Raw genomic sequence first — 19,698 nt, 5'->3', positions numbered from 1 at the left:
GGTTCATCCAGTTTGGGAACCTCTACTAGATGGCGTCATACTAGAAAGTGAGATAAAGTCTGAGTGTGACTTACTTAAAATAACTCTGGCTATTTTCTACATTTTCCAGAGGTTGGTTGACCACACAAGATGCGTTTACTTAACTGCTTGTTATTGCCACTCTTACCTGTAATCCTTCATTTTCTTCCTTATTCTTTCCAACACCCACAAGCAGATGCTCATAATGATACAAGCAGTCAGGAGGATATTAGAGCAGTGGATTATCAAGTGTCTCCAGGTTCCTCTGCAGCTGCTGGATCAGCCTTTCATGAGAATCTGCACAGAGAGTTGTCTCTGACGACACACAGAGAGAGTTGGAACATTCAAGTGTTCTAAAATGCAACACCACACTGACATTCTAAAATAGCAACACCAGAGCATGGAGTCTCGCTCTCTCATCTTTCACCCATAATACAGAGTAGCATTTCAACAATACCACTCCACTACCACTGTAAGAAACAAACCCATTGTTTCCTGCATGAGCGTGATTGGGTATGTAGTCAGTAGTATCTAGGTCATCTAGGTCAGTTACAGCCATGCCAGGACATGCTATACAGAAACGACATTCAGCTCTAGCCAATGATACATCTCTTGGACTCAGGACAAACTGAGCTGACGGAACTGAAATCTAAATGGTGATAACTGCAAGCTGACACTTTTTGTTCAGACCACGAAGAACCCGGTCTGAAAGTTTTACTTCTCGGAGACAGTCATTTAAAGGTTAAAAGGAAAATACCTATTAAGTTATGTTAATGTAATGGCACGAATCATACAGTAGGAAGGCCAAGGAAGCCATTTAAATATCTCACCCCTCATGAAATCCAAATGAATGATGGCTATAACATAACACTAGTGAATGTCACAGAAATATTGAATGTTATGTAACATTTTGGAACGTGAGATATGCAGAGGCTCCCAGCCAACTGGAGAATTGTACTCTGTTACTCTGACTCTCCATTTTGTACAGAGTGCACATAAAGATATCAGTCTCCCAGTGCACACTGCAGAATACACTCACAACAAATACCACTAGAGGTCCTTGTGTCACAGAACTCAGAGACATTCTTTTTGATCTAAGCCAAGCTTTCAAGCTTTTTGTGATTTAGTGTTCAGTTATATGGGTGTTTTCACATCGTCCCCCCCCCCCCCCCTATTTGATTTAAAACAGTATTTTTAATACTATTATAGCATCCTTTAGGGGCCTACAGTTATTGCTATCACAAGGGCTCCATTTGAGGACATTAGAGACACAACTCAAACTGAGTCCGAGTCTGGGGTTTTGTTTATACAACTGCTTCAGGCATGACAGAACGATAGTGTTTCCTCCTGTGTACAGCTGGTGACATCCTAAATGAGAGGAACGGGAGAAATTGTAATGCAGTGTCAATTTATTTGCGTTGGTACTGACAAACAAGTAGCCTGTTACTATGTGTGTTTCTGCCTCTGTGGTGACCGCAGAGTCAAGTCACTTTGTAATGTTGTTTCAGGCATTGGACCAACATGTCCCAAACCCTTCAGCTCAGCCTATATTTCGTTACTGAGATGATATGGTATGCACAACTGCTCTCAAGTGCTTAGCCTAGCTGGCACACACTCCTCACAACTACTTTACCCAAACGTGTGTGAGAGTAGAGGTGATGTGATGGAAATGTGTGGATTTAATCAAAATATTAGGATGCTACAGGGTCAGTAATAACATGCTTTACGCTCTGCGCACCCTCTTAATTAATTTGGCAGATGACCGGGAGGTCAGTGATGGAATACGCAGTAACGGGGGGAGGGGGGGGGGAGGTGTTAGATAGTAGTTTAGTACTGTATTGGACAAAACACTGACCTCCTTGCAGATTCAGAGGATAGACACTGGAGGGAGACAGAGAGCTTCTCTTTGGTTCAATTCTTCCTCTTGGAGACAGTCGAGAATGAACTTGAACAGGCCATCTTATAAATAATTATCAAAGACTCTGCAGAAGGCACTCGGTATTTATGGCGTTATTTGCTTATGTGACTACCGCTGGTCTCTTCGAGGTAGTTGAGTAATTTGGCCCTTAATCTGTACACCAGGGGCACAGCAGAAAATTGTGTTGACATAATTAAAAGCTAATTGAGTTCCATGCAAAGCTTCCTCATTATTTGTTGGCTGTTTGGATAGGCAGGTAATTTATCAGAACAATGTCTTCATGGGTCGCAGCTACCTCTACAATGACACACACAAACACACCAGTTACTGTGTGTGCAAAATACTCACATGTGAGAGGACACACACACATACTTACATCATTTGCTTGTTATGGAGAGGGCATATCTGACTTAAGATGTAAAATATGTCCCTTCTGGGAAGAAAATAAAAGCTGTAAAAAGGAATGGGCTTTTGGACCAACAGAGCAATTATAGAACAGTGGTGCTGGACATTGGTCATTGGGAGGGCAGCCATGCAAAAAGCTTCCTAACTTGTTTATTAGAAGCTAATAGCCAATCAGAGGCTCAGTCTCACTCCAGGCATCAGTTATCACACAAGGAAAATCACGTTGAACTAAGAACCTGCTGACGCCTAGTCTAGCATGCCACCCTCTTGAGTCTCAGCTAGTTTACCGCTCCTTGTCCCTCCTGCGCAACAAGACCCCTCCAAGGTCACTGAAGTCTCCCCTACCACCCTTCCATGCTGTGGACCTTTCATTGTGTCCATTAAGGGCACACTCACTGTGCCTTTTAACAGTAGGTATGCTGTCTGGTTCTGTTCCCAGCTGGACATGTCTGGTTACTGCTGCCACTAGGAGGCCTTCATTAATCACTCTGAATCTGTCTCTGCTTCTCCTGGCTTACTCCCTCATGCACACACACATGCATGCACGCACACTCGCACACGCACACACACAAAAACATTCACACACATTCATTCACATGTAATCACTTGCACACAAAGACAATTCTACACTTAAGGTGAAACTTTTTGAGCAATGATGCAAGGCAATTACATGACTGGTTCCTGGCATTCTGAATAGACAGTTGTAACAAATTGGTCACTGATGATTAAAGATCCCCAGATTAAAAAATCATTCCTCAAAATCACAGGCAAAGTAGGCTAACCTACCTGAACAACGTGTCTCAGAAACGTTGCCCGACAACATGGCTCAAAAGCGTTGCCCTGTGCATCATTCATTACCTTTACATTAGAAACAACAACCCCGTCGACTGGATGGCATCTTCTGCTACGGACAGGCTAATTGAGACATTCTGGTTTTATATAGAACAACTGTCTCGGTGTGCATTCAAAAATCTATTTTATGAGACTTTTATGAATATGTTATTTGCATGTTGTACTATTATTCAAATGAGGGTGCACCGTGGATGCTATTTGAATCATTGAGGCACAATAACTGTTTGAGATTACATCTGTTAGTCACTTGCTGACACCAGCTGCATGCAATACAATGTTACCTCTAAAATTAAAATTAATGTTGAATATTCAAATGCCTGCCCTTTTTAAGCCTCTTGCTTGTGCTATTATTAGCTTTGCATATGAAAGATAAATAGTTTTAAAATAGTATTAAAACCTTAAAAGCAAACGTCATCTTACATTTCAGCTATACCAGAGTTACTATTTACCATTTTATAAAACAAACAGGTCGGAAAACCCTTATTATAACACATGAAATGTTCTATCAGACTTTACAAACCCTGGTCTTGTATTAAATAACCAAGCCATTTCTTTCAGTTTGCCATAGTAAAATAACGCTGCATTTTATTGTGAAGCTGTGCCGGGGGCTTGTACACGAACACTCGGGGGCCATGACCACAACAAGAGAAGATCAAAAGACATCAGAGCATCAACAGGAGCAGGTTGATTGAAACATTAGTCAGAGAAAAAAAAACAATGTCTCTTTTCACAGGACAAAACATATTTTTGAAAACCACTTCCAAGACACAATCCTGAGGTGCATATGATTTATAAGGGGCAGTTTTGTTTTAATGCATGTTTGCTGCTATGCTATGTCTGTATCCATGTTTGATTTGCTCACTTTCAAGTTCAGTGAATAAATTACTTGTTTAAGTTTTCAAACAGCTTTGCTCTGAAGTACCTCTACAGAGAGTGCTGTCTGTAACTGAGAGTCCAAATATGAATATAAATCACATAAATGTAACAGTAATTCACCATTCTGTGGGCCTACAATGCAATTGAGAAACCATTTTCAATCAAAACAAGGTATGCGACGATAAGGGTGACAGGATCATCTAATGGCTAATGTGCACCCACCATCCATAAAAGAGCGCTCTCATTCTCCAATATGGCTACACTAAGAGTTGAGCAGTGATTTGTTTTCAGTGATACGGCTCACGTAGTGGGAGGAGAGAAGCTCAAAGCAAATCAATTTTGTCAATCAAGCGGCCATATGCCCAGGCACACAGCTCCAGCTGCCTCGGGTCAATTTCCCTAGCCAGAGGTTAATGTTTTGGGGAGGATCTGAGAGGTCTTCAGCAAGGAGGTCACATTCTGACACTGAGAGTTGTGTCATATTGTGTTGTGATTGTGTCATATTGTGTTGTGATTGTGTCATATTGTGTTGTGATTGTGTTGTGTTAATGCCAAAGAAAGTTCATATTTCATATATTTTCATCATCATCCATCATCTCTCTCTCTCTCTCTTTCTCTCTCTTTCTCTCACACACACACACACACACACAGATACAAAGTGAAAAAAAAAAACATTGAAAACAGTCAATTATATTTTAAAATGAGTAATTTCCCTTTTTTGGTTGACATCAATAATATTAATTACAGAACCAAAGAACAGATCACATTCCTTCCAGCTTAAAGTACAGAAATATCATCAAGCAATTTGCTGAATGCAAAGAACACTCAGTCAGAGATTCTGTAAAATCAATCTGTACAGCTCATGAAATGAACATAAAAAACAATTAAACAATAAATCCATTTACATGCCCTACTACTACCAATGGCTCGAACAAACTAATAAAAGAGGATAAAAACTGTCTCTCCGTCTTTTGAAATGAATACAGATTGCTCAGCATTGTAAGTAGGTCACAAACATTCAGTATAGGAAGTACAAATAGCATGGCATTGCCTCTCCACCACCAGTCTCCAGTTGCCCAAAGCCAGACATCACATATACAGTTATAGCTATAGACTAATCTAGGCATGAGTCATACAGGGAGTGTGTGTACACATGTTATGCTGTGTTAACACATTACAGTATGTGTTCACATAAGAGAGTTTCATTTCAAAGACTCATAAACATAAATGGTCACTTGAAGAGATAAAACAACGGGAATACCTTTTAGATACACAAATTATTGCACCTAGAACAAAAATCTCTCCAACATCTTAAATTTCATTTAGCAACGAAGCACCCCATTACCCCATCAATACAACTTCATGTACAAGAACAAGACTTCAGGCTCCTTGGTCAAGACTCGACAAAATGCAATTTTTGGCACCAAAGGGTCAATTAACAAAACAAATGCATATTTTTTGGGCTAAATGTTGAAATGGTGGCGGTGTACATGGCTAAAACGGGTAAATGTGCACATGAAAACATTGGCCTACCTCCTCCTCTCTACATACACAACTGAGAAAACAAACAATTACGTATGTGAAGACATACTGAGTGGCAGGCTTTTGAACCCATGGGATATTTAAATGATTTGGAGGGAAAGTTTGCTACAGTATACATCAGCAGACAGAATAGACCACATAGCGTGACAGACTCTATCTTGCTGAAACTGTAAACGAATATAAACAGTTATAAACAACTACAGATTAATGGGCGTACAATTTACAATACTAAGTACAGTTAACTCCACCGCAAGCCCATGGTCAAACACGGTCACTATACAAAGAACATTTATCTCAGGTGGGATATGCTGAGGAAGAGGTGAGTTTCTTTGATAACAGAGAAGAGGCTTTTAGCACAACTAACATTTCAGTATATGAACATGATTAGTTTCAAGTGCAACCGATGAGAAGCAGATCAGCAGTCAAAGAATTGCCCTTTTTACCCCAGTAATTCAAATAAAAAATTCTCCCCACCTCACCAAACTGAAGTCAGACTACTTCCTTCTGTCGGAAAAAAAAGCTCTCGCTTTAGAAACGGGTAGCCCTAAAACGTCAGTAGAAAGGATAATTTTCCCACCCACGAGATGGGTCAAAGGAAAGAGATGGCATCTCACAGCGGAGGTGTGTAGGATCGTGGGTGTTTGTGTGTGTGTGTGGGGGGGGGGCATGGGTGATCAGGTGGCGTTCTCGCCCTCCTCTTCCAGCAGGTAGTTGAGGGTGATGACGGCACTGACGAAGTCGCCCAGTTCCACGAAGTCGGCCGTGATGATGTTGATGCCGCTCTCGCCCGCCCGCTGCGAGCGGATCCATTGCATCATGCCGGGCAGGGCCCTAAAGACCACACACGCACACATGCATACACACACATTCAAGCAGACACATACACATACACACACACGCACACACACACACACACATATAACATAGTTTACAATTGAGTAACATTAGTACTTATAGACAAATGAAAGCAGGAAAGCAGGAAATTGTGAAGAAAAAGTATATCCAGTGTTTGGACTGTACAATGACTGAGTTACATGTAAACACACATCGTGGTGTCTCGTAAGGATCCTGTTCATGTTGCACAGCACTTGTAATGACAATTTGAGTTATGCTACTAGCTATGCTACTAGCAGGATAACTCGAGTTAGTTCTGATTTTCTCCCTATCAACAGTACTTTGTGGCCTCGAACAACAGGGCCCTATGTTGAAAACACTAGTGAGCCAGAGATCTCCTTTAATATAACCACTGCCATTAATGGCAGTTTCTTATTGTGCATCACAAAAATGTGCAAGGTCTAAAATCCCACCAAGGCATACAGCACTCACACAGGGGTCAGTCGGCCTACACTTTGGCCAAAAGATCCCACAAGTGGGAAGGGAGGGAAAATGAGGAGAAATCACGACTCCCCACCGCAACTTTGCTGCAAAATCTGGACCAAACAATCTCACATACAAAATGGGCCCATGAGTTTGAGAGATGCTACACAGCCTAGTCAAGATGACTAGGATGACTCAGCATTTTTGTATGGAGCTGCAATAAAGACAGCAGGTCCCTGCCATTAAAGCTTTTCGGGAGGCACCGCCTCGTGACACTGATACCATGTTTTTACTCGGATGACTTGCCGTGTCCAACTCAATGCATTGGTCTTCTGCTCCACTGGCTTTTATGGCATGACATTTCGAAACAAAAAAAAAAAAAGACATTTGACCAGCTTACGGTGTGAACCGGTGGTTTCCAAGTGAGTGTGATCGACTCTGCATGTGTGTGAAGGAGATACATGATCGAGATTGGGAGAGAGAGAGAAATATATGGAATGAGATACAGCGATAGAGATAAAAAGGAGGGGGGTAAAAAAAACTTAACCCCCCCCCCTCTGGACAAGCCTTTGAAGAGTCCTGGTGACTCAGGGTGTCAGCAACCCCCTGAGGCTAATGTTCCACTTACACAGAGCTGAACTAATGCATTAGCTCACCAGCCGACACTCCCCTGGCCGCCAGCCACCCGCCGGCACACACATGCTCACATGAGAGCCCACATCACTGGCCGCACATTTCCCACATCCCTCAGCATGCCCATCATGTCCACCACAGAGAGACTTTGTCAGGTCGCCATATTGAGACTACAAATAAGTGTACATAGCTTTTAAAAGTAAATCTGTACAAAACTGAGTTACTACTGCACAACTCCCCTGTAATGTTTGTGTGGTTTAAATCAAGAGGGTAAATTATATTATTTTGCCCATGATAGATTTTCATTTAAACATAAGGTACATCTTCTCCTGTACCTTGCTTTGCTGTGTACATTCATTACCTTGCTTTGGTGCTTTTAACATGTTGCCTCTTTTAGCCTGTTTGCTAGTGAGATGACAGCAGCCTTGAGGCAAGGTCTTTCCTTCAGACCATTAGCCAATAGACTAGAGGGTAGATATACTGTAAGCCATATCCTATACTACCATGCAGTGCATTTTCTTTATGCACATTATAGGGCTACTATAGACAGGATAAAAAGAAACACTGGTTCAGGTTAAATCTGCCAAATACTATTTCAGTATGATACTGTCATTGCTAGAATTGATGCCATTCTGTTTTAGACTAGCCTACTGTGTATTTTTCTGTAGACAGATGGCTGAATTTAACACATAGAGTGTGAGGAGCCCATTTATCACATGTTAGGAGGACTGCTGATTTCCCACTGTTTTCATTTAGACATCACAAATGATAAGGACAATGATGATTAAAAAAAAGGTTATTAACTTTAATTTGCCATCTTGGTGAGTATAAGATGGCAACACTCTTATCAGTTGGGAAATAAAATTAGCAAAAGATACTGTAGTTGCACCTCACTATGTTAGTTGGCCAGATGTTATCTCACTAATTAAAGTAGCTATCTTTGCTACTTTAAGTCAGAGAGACTCTTTATGATACTCTTTCATGATGTGCTGCACTATAAATTACTTAACCAAGGTGATGTTACAAAGAACACCTTCCTGTTAGCGGATCACAAATTAGCAAGTCCTTGAGCTGACCACCAATTAAGCTGCTAAAAATAAAACAAAGATTAAAATGTGTAAAAAATGTGGATCAAATGCTTTTCACAGCAAACAGCGCGATTCATCTTCAGTAGAGTTGGAGGGCAATGTGTTCTATGACTTGAACAAATTAGTCAGGAATTAGAGGAAGGTTGTTAATTACAAATGGCTCACAGAAGCTAATTATTTGTTCTAATTGCATTAGCCCCGGTAATCACCAAAGGTGGGCGTGGAACAAATCTTTTCCTTTTTCATTATACAGTATATTATATTCTCATTATTTCACTGTACCTTTCCAGTACGTTTCCCTCATCTTTTTTCTTTTTTTCCCACAGGATTTACTACTGCCCACTCCACCCTCAATACTCAAAACAAGAAACAGTCCAAAAATGTAAAGGAGCAAAACATTGCATCACACTTGACTCAAAACTAAATTAATTAATGCATATATTCCCCCCACACAGTAATGTGACATAAGGAATAGTATAGTGAATTTTCACTCACTCCTCAAAATAAATCAATGTCAATTACTGCATCTCTAATAAAAGGCTCCAAACCTTATTCCGTGAGAGACATCAGTTGTTCTTTGGTGAATCAGTTACCGTTCTTAAATACAAGCAGAATATAGGCTACTTCCTCAAACTTCCATTACTTTCAAACATATTCCAAAAATGTGTCCAGGTGAAGATTATCACTTGAATGTTTTGTAACAGTATCATATATTTTCTGGAAGAAGGTTTTGGCTCTGTCAGTGACAATAATGTATTGGTGCCTTTGGCTACGGCAATGTAAGTATTGTTGGATATTACTAACTAGTCAAGTGGAGCAAACTCCTGGAGGGCAGGTTACCGAAATCAGTCAGCCAATTCCAGTAACCTGGTGAGCAGAAGCAGTAACAGCAGGAAAGAACAGCATGGCACAGCGTCTCCATCTGCTTACCTCTCTGTGATGGTCTCCCGCAATCCACTGGCCACTCCCTTCATCACTGTGCTGGCCTTGGGGGTCAGCACCACCTGCGACACGAAGAAGGTCCCCTTGTGTCGGCGGTCAGTCACTGACGTCTGCAGGAACTGGATGAGCTTGTCCGGGTCGGTGGTGTTGGCCCAAGGCGATGGCATCATCTGCCCCGGCCACAGGAATGGCACGTCCAGCGCCATGGGGTTGTGGTAGAAGACCAGCACCTGGTACTCCTTCTCCCACAGGTACTTGAGGCTGACCTCCTGGGCGAAGATGACCGGGCAGAGGCGGTCGCCGAAGACGGTGCGCAGCATTTGCACCAGTTTCTCGTGGTGGAGGTTCTGCATGCCGTAGAAGTGGTTGAAGTCCAAGAAGACCACCTCGCGCGCGTGCGAGGCCAGGAAGGCACTGATCTGCTCCAGGCCCTCGCGAACCGTGGCGCTGAAGAGCCCATGGGCGAAGTAGAGCTCGTTGTCGGGGTCGCGCGGCTTGGTGGAGATGCGCAAGTCGAAAAAGCGCACGCCGGCGTCCAGCTGGCTGCTGAAGTTCATGGTCTGCGTGGCCAGCCACTTGCGCATCAGCTTCTTGGCCACCGTGCCAAACACGGAGACGAAGTTCTGCACAGTCTCCGGCTGCTCTGGACCCACAGGAGAGGCCTCATCAATGTAGAAGCTAAAGGAATCATGGGAACCTGGAGAGAAATGGTCCATAATGAGTACAGTACAGTATATTAGGCAGTTTATAGTATAGCATTAACATTTCACTTCATGTAGATTTATAATTAACTCCAAATTGACAATGCACAGGAGTGCATATCAAACTCAATTCCAAGCCATTACTTAAGCACACTAATGAGCAGTAACAGATCGCTATTTATGTTGATATGACAACGAGCACTGAATCTACACACACACACGTTCGCATTATACAATCTGCAGTTAATTAAATATGAAGGCTTCAGTAAGCTACAAACAAGCAAACCAATCAAAACAAATTTCTCCTGCAGATGGCCACGAGCAACACCATCTAAATAAACATAGCTGAGAAAAGACATGGCCAAACATGGCAAAAGCACAAAATATGCCATTTGGTAATAAGCCCTGTTTAGACTGCGGACGAGTTTACTCCTGACCGGAGATGGTTCAATGGTTGAGTGTGTTGATTACATTTCTAAAATCTTATATTATCTCACCAGCTCTTCATAACACATTTTGGAATTGAACATTCTCTATTGGTAATCACAATCTTCTTTATAGAAAGAGACAAAAACAAGATTTTCATGAACGTTACAAAAAAGATTGCACAGATTATTGGAGCTAAGAGGTCTATTTTGGAGGCTTTTGACATTAACACTATTGGAAATGAAACGAATAAAATCAAGCCTGATGACAAAAAAACATGTACGTCCCCAAACAAGATAAACTGAGATGCTTCACTGATATCACCAGCAAGGGACACTTTAACGACCTTCAGTGAGACAAACGAAGCAACTCCACTAGCACCAACTCCCTAGGTCGTAAAAGCAGGCATTTGAAAATGTCACACAAAGCAGCTGATGTCAAACTAAGTGAGAGTCAAGAGAGAGCATGGGGAACAAGACAGAGGATGCGGAGGAAGAGGAGGAGAAAGAGGAGGAGAAAGAATGAAGGGGGAGGTGTGGAGAGAGCTCCGACTCCTTCAGTGAGACGAACACGCGCGTGCGCGTGCGTGTGCGTGCGTGTGCGTGTGTGCGTGTGAGGCTTGTGCAAAATTCCAGAACTGAATTGAAACTGGGTCTTAAATTCCAATTCAATTCTTGAATTTCACTTGCATTTCAATTGAGGTAGCAAACAGGAAGCAGAATTGCAATTCTAATTGTGCACAACCCTGGTGTGTGTGTGTGTGCAGCGAGAGGAAACAGCGGTGTCTAATAACCTGCTTCATCACAGATCATTACCACCCCGCCTACTCATTTCCTCAAGGCATGCTAGACAAACGGCCATTTGCCTGAGCAAACAATCCCCAGACCCATCCATCTTGAGCTTCCTCTGTCTCCATCTGTCTGTCTGTTGTCTGTCTGTCTCTCCTTCTCTCTTTTTAGCTCACTGCTATCCTCCTTTGACACTCCCTGAAAGGTCACTGGTGTGTTTTTCACTTCAGGGCACTGCGCTCACACTGACATCTACCGTCGCTGGGGCTGGAGGAGCCTGCCCAGTCCTCATGTGAAAGCTGATCGATCCCACCACCAAATGCACACCACCACGACCGACCAGTTAGAGTGAGTCTCAAAGGGCCATAGATCTAAGTTAGAAAGAATATGGCTGGCCCCAGCCGTGGCGCAACTGGCTGGGGCATTTGCACCGTACACCGGCGACCCGGGTTCGATTCCCGCCCCGTGGTCCTTTCTGGATCCCACCCCGACTCTCTCTCCCACTCGCTTCCTGTCATTCTCCACTATCTTGTCGCATTAAAGACATAAAAAAGCCCCCAAAAAATATACTTTTAAAAAAAAGAAAGTACATGGCTACATAGCAACTGGCTTGCTGTGTGTCCTGCAACACTTCACTCGGTAATGAGGCTTCTTATGACACTAACCATGGCAAATCTCAAGACCTAAATGTGCTTCTGGCTTCTGTGCTCGCAGATTCACAGTGACAGAGACCATAAGAGTGACACAAGTCTCTCATCCACCATCATTTTCTCTCTCTCTCTCTCTCTCTCTCTCTCTCTCATACAACAACACGACTATTAACGGAAGGATGGACATCTTGCTGCTCGAGTGGCACCATGAGTGAATTATCATTTTGAGATGGTGACTTTGCCGCAACCTTGAAACTTAATGTTCTGGTCACTTCACCGTGTCCATTTATCTTGTTAAAGGGGAGACCGGAACAATCCACTCACTTTAGTGCCTGAACTCAAGGATTGATGGCAGCTGAAAAGAACGAAAAGATGAGCTGAAAAGCCTGAAAATCTGTCAAGGCCCATTCTGGGTTGTTGTGCTGGGTCCCTGGCCACATAGCCAACAAAAGCAACAGACACCTTTCAATTACGTTCCTCAATCCAAACAGCAAAGGACTCTTGTGAACATGAAGGTTGTACAGATACAGGTGGCCAGAAACTCACACCTTCTTATACACATACCTTCTATCTCTTTCTATCCAACATAGCTACCAATGTAACTTTGCAGTTTATATGATACAAGAGAAAAATATTCATCCACAGTAGTTCAAAGTAGTGCTTTGTTCAGTTTCAGTGTAACAATCAAAGCTGTTGTCATTGCTTTTCACCAACATTCAATAGTCCCTACAGTAGCAGAAGTCTCTGCATATCTACAGTACTTGTGCACACGAATAAAAGGAAGTGACAGAGTTTGTGTTGTATCAGCTGTTATTTCAATCAAATGTTGAGGCAATAGGCTACAAGCCCATTTTATCCGTGTAACAAGCAACTTGTACTGTAACCTGAAAACTGTTTCACTGAACTACCAAGGAGTAGCATACATGCCAATTAAAACACAAATACACAACCTTTGTACCCCTACACACCCCTAAGTGTTAGGCCTACCATATCACTCAAAAATTAGACTCTTCCTGGCATATAATCATTTGAAAGGGACACGTTGTTCCGCACAGGGTCTTCATGCTCTGCTACATATAGGGCAATTTCCGATGCTCTGAGCCAGAGGAGATTTCTACATGACACAATCACTTAATGGTCAACAGTGGTCAGGCAGTGACCCCATCATGCTCTCAGCTTGTCTGAAATCCAGGAAGATGATTTATCTGAGAGCTGACTGCATGGGGGAGAGAGAGAGAGAGAGAGAGAGAGAGACAGAGAGAGAAGATATATATATATATATATATATAAATAAATAAGAGAGAGAGAGAGAGAGAGAGAGAGAGAAGCACCGTTTAAAGTACCTATAGCAAAAGGTCTAGACCCATTATGCTTCTTCTAAAAGCCATGTCAGATGCAATGACAAAGGTGTCTACCTGCAGGCAAACAGACGCCAAGCTGGGGCTCTGGAAGAGGGCTATGGAATGAGTAAGTGGTATGACCTTGCCTTTAATCTAAGGTAAGATTAAAAAAATAACATATGTGGAAAATATAGAAGAGCTTCCAACAACAGCAGCAACAGCAAGAACAACAACTTTTGAAGGCGGCCTGAAAAACATCACAATCTCAGAATTATATTACCCTCACCCTCAATCCCTCTTCCATTCAGACCTGCAAGGCATGCCTGCAGGAACAAAATGCAATCTCTCTGTGACAGCTTATAGAACATCAAAACACATCTGCATTTAAAGCCCTTAAAAGCCTGCAGCAAGTTTGTATGCAAATGACTTCTTGCAACCAGGAGCCTCTTGTTAGAGACATGAAAATGGCACATCAAGCTAAAATCAGAGGACCGCTTTAGAAAATTACCCTGCTTTCGACCAACACAGTGTGCACTCTCCATCTAACTACACTGAATTGGTGATTTTGGTTTGTTTATCCCCTCTGTTGTTTAGCGTGAAATGTCCTTCTCGTTTTCCTTAGACTTCATGCCGAGTACTGGAGAACACACAGCCAGCCGAAGGGATTAATTGGACTCGACAAACCGGCGACGCCATCTGACAGCCTCAGGCTAATTATTTGAATGTTGCGGTAAATCTTTTAGGAGAAAATATATACAAATATTGAATTAACTTTCCTCTATAAATGAAAATCAAAACAGAACAGTAGCCAAACAAAAGCTTCATGGTGATATCTACTCACTTAGTAAAGAATTATAGGCAATTTCAGACACAACATGCACACTCATTAGATTAGATTAGATTAGATTAGATTAGATTAGATTCACACTAACATGCATTCAATCAAATGTGCCTTGTACACATGACTGACAGCTTATAGAAAACCTTGATTTATTAACATTTCAAATGTTTAAAATGTTAACATTTATTAACATTTCAAATGTCAATTTGAGCATCAACTCTTTATCAGACCCGATGAATCCACTCAAACACTGGCTTTTTTCCTCCTATAATCTTCATGCCATTTAGAGGGGGCAGGCTATAATTGAGAAGTGAAGGATTTGTTTCCAAAGCAACTTCCTCCCATAAAACTGCAGAAAGTGTTGTAAAACTTGCTTAGATACTCAGTCCCAAAGGTCCTAGATCAGTAATACCAAGACAGCATGCAGTAAAACTATTGTCAGTGCCACTATGAAGAAATCAGAGAGTACATATCCTGATGATGAATACCAATCCTTAAAAGCAAAGAGAAGACAATAATATATTTATAATTGATGAGTGAATTAATGACAATACACCTCATTAACTGGTAAACCATCTATCAGCTACACATACATTGTTTCATGTTTCAAGTATAGTCTGAGGTAAAATCAATTACTTTACTCATCAGAAGGGAAATCAAATACTTTATTCGTCTGCTGGGTGGTTGATTAAGAAACATACGTCATAACCCATCCATCTGTTTTATCCACTTCGTTGGTTTAAAAACACTCTGGCTTCTGAAAAGCGTCAGCATGTAGGAGTCCAAAGATGGGGAAGCTATAATGTTTGGGATATATGTGATGGTGACAGTTCTCTATCAAAAATGGATATCCCTTTTTTTTACAGCTCGATTTCGATGATGTTTTTGGTGGCTCTTCTTTGCAGCAATCTTCTAGGGGTCTGAGTATCTAATGTCTAATAATGTCTAATATCTAATTATCTAATATAGAGTGTCTAATAAGAGACTTCCCCGCAAAGCCCCTTCAGCCCATTTCAATCGGTTCGCAGCAATGTCTTCCAAAAACTTCAGCTGTTTCTTTAGATTAGAGCTGCTTCCTTAGAGCAAATGTTGTGCAGCGTTGGGAGCTGATGAATCTAGTTCTACCCAGGTGATCTTATGGGCAGTAGCATTGTCCCAATTAGTTCAAGCTCCCTGCTTGCACGATGGAAACTTCACACAATATCAACAGGGGCCAGAGAAGTCTGGCCTGTATACCATGCTAAGTCCATGCCTTGAACTTCCTTGGAAGTCCTGACTTCTCCACTGCTGGTAGCCGTACTTCCATGCTGGTAGCCATACTTCCAACTCCATACAAATCGACGGCATTGCTGCAATGTCTCTCAGGGTGCAGCTAAACATCTTCCCTTGGTTTGTCACAGGCTCCTCAGACACTGACAGAATTAGGATTGGACTGCTGTCAGACTTAATCTCAGCCATATAACAACCCTTTTCAGGCCTTGGAGGAGCCATCAGCATCCTGCCATTGATGTTGCTACGACAGACAGTCGGGTCACCCATGTAGACTCTGTTTGGAGGTTGACGAATGCTGGGTCATGACAGGCGACCCCCACCTTCCACTTCTGCTGCCTTGACCAGCATAATCATCGGCAAGGTAAACAAGGACACTGATATGGTACAACCGCTGATGGTGACTTTCTCTAGGTGATGCCATGCACATCTGGTCCCAGATGTTGAGGTCACATGCAGAGAACAGGACTGTGGGGTAGCCGTTGTTACTCCAACCGCAAAATGGCTCATACCATCTATGTGTATTTTCCCATGAGGCAGCCCATGTCTCTCTTATCAGTGCATTCAGTTCACTTCATTCAGTCTCATAAACAAATAATAATTCCATAAAAGGTACAGTCCATGATTTTGGCAAAGGGTTATTTGAACCGATCAAATGACACTCCATGCTCCTGAAGCAATATGTGGATAGGAACAGCATGGCTCATGAGTCATTTACAGAGCCAGGGCAGAGTTTGATCACCAGAGATTTGTAGAGCTCACACGCATAACAGACAGCTACTGTAGAGGACTGTGAGGAGCAAAATTCATTGTCTGATACTTTCACAGTTTTAGAAGTGGTTAGAGCACTGACTGACTGACTGACTAAGAGACTCATATTGAGGACTCATATTGGTAGCATGGTCTGAATGATCATTGGCTTCATTTATTAGTCAGGCAAACACACAGCACAGAAAAAGAGCCATGACAGGACTGCACACAGGTAGATGACCTCCCATGCTGTATTACAGACGTTGCTACTGGTGATGAGCAAACACACACACACACACACACACACACACACACACACACACACACACACACACACACACACACACACTCCCCTCAGGTGGTTAGCAACTGAGAAATGAATGTGGGGGAGGGGCATTTTTTAAAATAAATAACAGAGTATTATAGCCTAGCTATAAATTAGTGTTTAAAGGCTGCAAAATGCCAATATGGCTGCCTGAAGCCATGAAGGATACTTTCAATAATGTAAAAAATCACAGCGTGGTGGGAGTATCAGTGTGTGTGTGTGTGTGTGTGTGTGTGTGTGTGTTTACAAGAGCAAGGGGCATCATAGGGATCCACCTGCAGCTCCAGTCATGAAAAGACTATACTATACTAAAACATCCCTCACACCTGTGCTCAGGGGAGAACAGTCTGTGTGTGTGTGTGCGTGTGTGTGTGCGTGGCAATATCACTTTGATTAAATGAATGACCCAAAACACAAGCTGTGGCTTCCATCATATTCCCTCTGCACCCCACAGGCTTAACCAATCCTATTGGCCACTAAAATACTGAACTATAATCAAATAATAATAAAAAAAACGAATTGCCGTTGAACCAAAACGAGGAGTTGCTTTTTGATTGGGTGGCATATTTTCTTATATTTAAAGTATTTTTGATTGATTGTGTTTGTGTGTGTGCTTGGTCAGTGGTTTGAGCCCTGGTCAGACACAGTTAATGAGCAGATAATGACTCATTGTGCTAGTGCCCAGTGTAGTGACAAATCAGTACCAGAGGCGTTTAATCAGGCTTTCTAATCACTGCTGGGCTTTAGGCAGAGCTGGACCTGCTGATTGGCCATCTCTTCACTTCTCTTCTCCTGCCAGTTGCCAATCAGACAATCCCACCCCCCCCCCCCAATGAACTATGCATACATACCATCAGGAGCCAATTTATGCTCTACCTTACTACATTCTACATGATTACATTTTACCAAGCATGAACAACATTATGGGCCTGTGCAAGCTATGTGGCAGCATCCCCTAGACATCAAGTCAGAGACACTCCTATGTTAAAAATGAAGGCATAAATGACTGATACACCATGTATGATGAAAATGACTATAATTGACTTGATGTATGACTGTAATTGCCCAATTAAGATGGCAACATGCAATTCCTAATCCTAAGAAAATTTAGGCTATGTGTGTGGACATCTCTTAACCAACTATGTGCACTACCACCATAGCAATCAAGATTCGTGCCTTGCCCTCAAAACCGATATGCCATGGCCACTTGAATTTTCACCATACTGGCAGATCTGATATGAACAGATCGTGGCTCCCCTGCTGGCATGATGGTGATCAGCGCAGCTGCCCTCTGAACATAGAATACCTACGGTGTCCTTGGGTTATAGCCTACCTGACTCTATTTTATTTGAACACCATCAAGCAGGTAGTCGATTAATCGCTTTATATGTACTCTAAATAATTACGCACAGTGTAAGAGTAGCATAATCCCAGTCTGTTAGTGTATACTATATACATTTTTTGGTGTCTTAATTCAGTTCTAAAAACTATAACTTCAAGGCAAAATATTTTCTGAATGTGCGAAAAACTTTGAAGGAACATCCAGGACAGGGACATTTACTCAAACCAAAACAAGCGAAATCCAGAGTGATTGAAACCCAAGCAAATGGTCATTTTCATGAATAGTGTCCAGCATGTCCAGCATCAACGAATGACACTCATTTTGAATGATTCAGTAACACTGCCTTTCCATCTGTCGCTCCCGAGTCCTGCGCGTTTTAGAAATATATATATTCACGGTGGATTAACAGACGGACATCACAGCAAGCACTGCGTATTCGGCGGTTTCAGTCGCAGATACAGATGTTTTCGACTTATGCCCCAAAGCAACAAGTGTCATGTTCAACTGCAGTCATGTTTGATGCATCAGACACAAATATCCTCGTAAATACGAACCATTGCCACAACAATTCTACCTGCTTTGAACCACTTTTAGTTAAATATATCATATCAGTAGCATGAACTAGTAGAGAAAATAATTAGTTGTTTATTGACCTTTGTGGTAGGCAGCACCCATAGATCACCTATGGTAATAATATATATAAACATAGTATTTCTTATATAAAGCATAATTGCAAAACACTTTCGAGTCTCTTTACGCGCCTTCGCCAAATAGAGGAACTCTTACCGGGTATAGCCAGGTTAGTCAGAGGGGTGCTGTGAAGGTTCTCCGGCAAACTTGCCATCCAGTCTGCAAGGCGGAGTTCATTCTTCCCATGAGACGAAGCCATGCCGTCCGATGCTGCGTGTACTCGGTGCTCATAAGCTGAATGATCTGGCAAAGCTGGCTCCTCTCCTGTGCAACCGGATCGAGCAGAGCACAGCACCAGTGGAGCCACACCCCCAAGCCGGCGCCCACTATAATAATAATAATAGTAATAGTAATAATAATAAACCTACTTTAAACAGACATTATGGAGAGATGTTGAAAATGCGGTCACTTTGAAACAGATTCTATTTTAATTTGCCTTGGTGACCAGCTATCTTTTGCACCACACTGGCACCAGTGAGTTTTGTTGATTCGTTTGATGTCATTCAAGGTATTATTTGTGATCCAGGCCGCTGAGTTACAATGTCCAAATCTCCATTTCAAACGTTGTATTCTCCCTCTCTTCTGTTTTTGGAGAACACCCATCATTTTTAGCAGTCAACCTGTTGTAGAAATCTATTTATTCAACACATTTATGAATTCAATAATAATAAAAAAAAAAAACACCACCTGACCACCACTACTTGCGTTCCAAACGAACGAACAGGTTTTCCTTTTTGCATGTCCACTTAGAAAAATGAACAAGCATTAAGCTTAATTGGTGTAATTGATGTCTTTTTTTTGCATGTGGGCCATTGGGCTGCTGACATGGATAGCTAAAAGCTTCTATCTGGCAAATGATAATCTTTTAGATTTTGCTCTGCAGAAATATGCCCAAATGTTGGCACAAGCATCAACTGTCCACAGGAGTCAGGTCACAACATGACAGGCACAATTTTAGCATCCGCAGCAAGAGCACCCCAACAAG

At 42.1% G+C, this 19,698-nt stretch overlaps 1 protein-coding gene across 1 annotated transcript; it reads right to left on the bottom strand.

The window, feature by feature from the left end:
- Positions 1-3,759: 3,759 nt before the first annotated feature.
- On the bottom strand, positions 3,760-19,681 carry plcxd3 (phosphatidylinositol-specific phospholipase C, X domain containing 3). Its single transcript, XM_042070328.1, has 3 exons — positions 18,810-19,681; positions 9,580-10,288; positions 3,760-6,442 (listed from the first exon to the last, which is right to left on the bottom strand). The coding sequence occupies exons 1-3, from the start codon at positions 18,910-18,912 to the stop codon at positions 6,286-6,288; spliced, it is 969 nt and encodes a 322-aa protein (XP_041926262.1). The 5' UTR covers positions 18,913-19,681; the 3' UTR covers positions 3,760-6,285.
- Between the last annotated feature and the right edge of the window lie 17 nt (positions 19,682-19,698).

Source organism: Alosa sapidissima, chromosome 18 (assembly GCF_018492685.1).
Source record: "Alosa sapidissima isolate fAloSap1 chromosome 18, fAloSap1.pri, whole genome shotgun sequence".
Lineage (NCBI taxonomy): Eukaryota > Metazoa > Chordata > Actinopteri > Clupeiformes > Clupeidae > Alosa > Alosa sapidissima.
The sequence above is the reverse complement of the archived record's forward strand: the minus strand, read 5'-3'. Positions and strand labels throughout refer to the sequence as shown.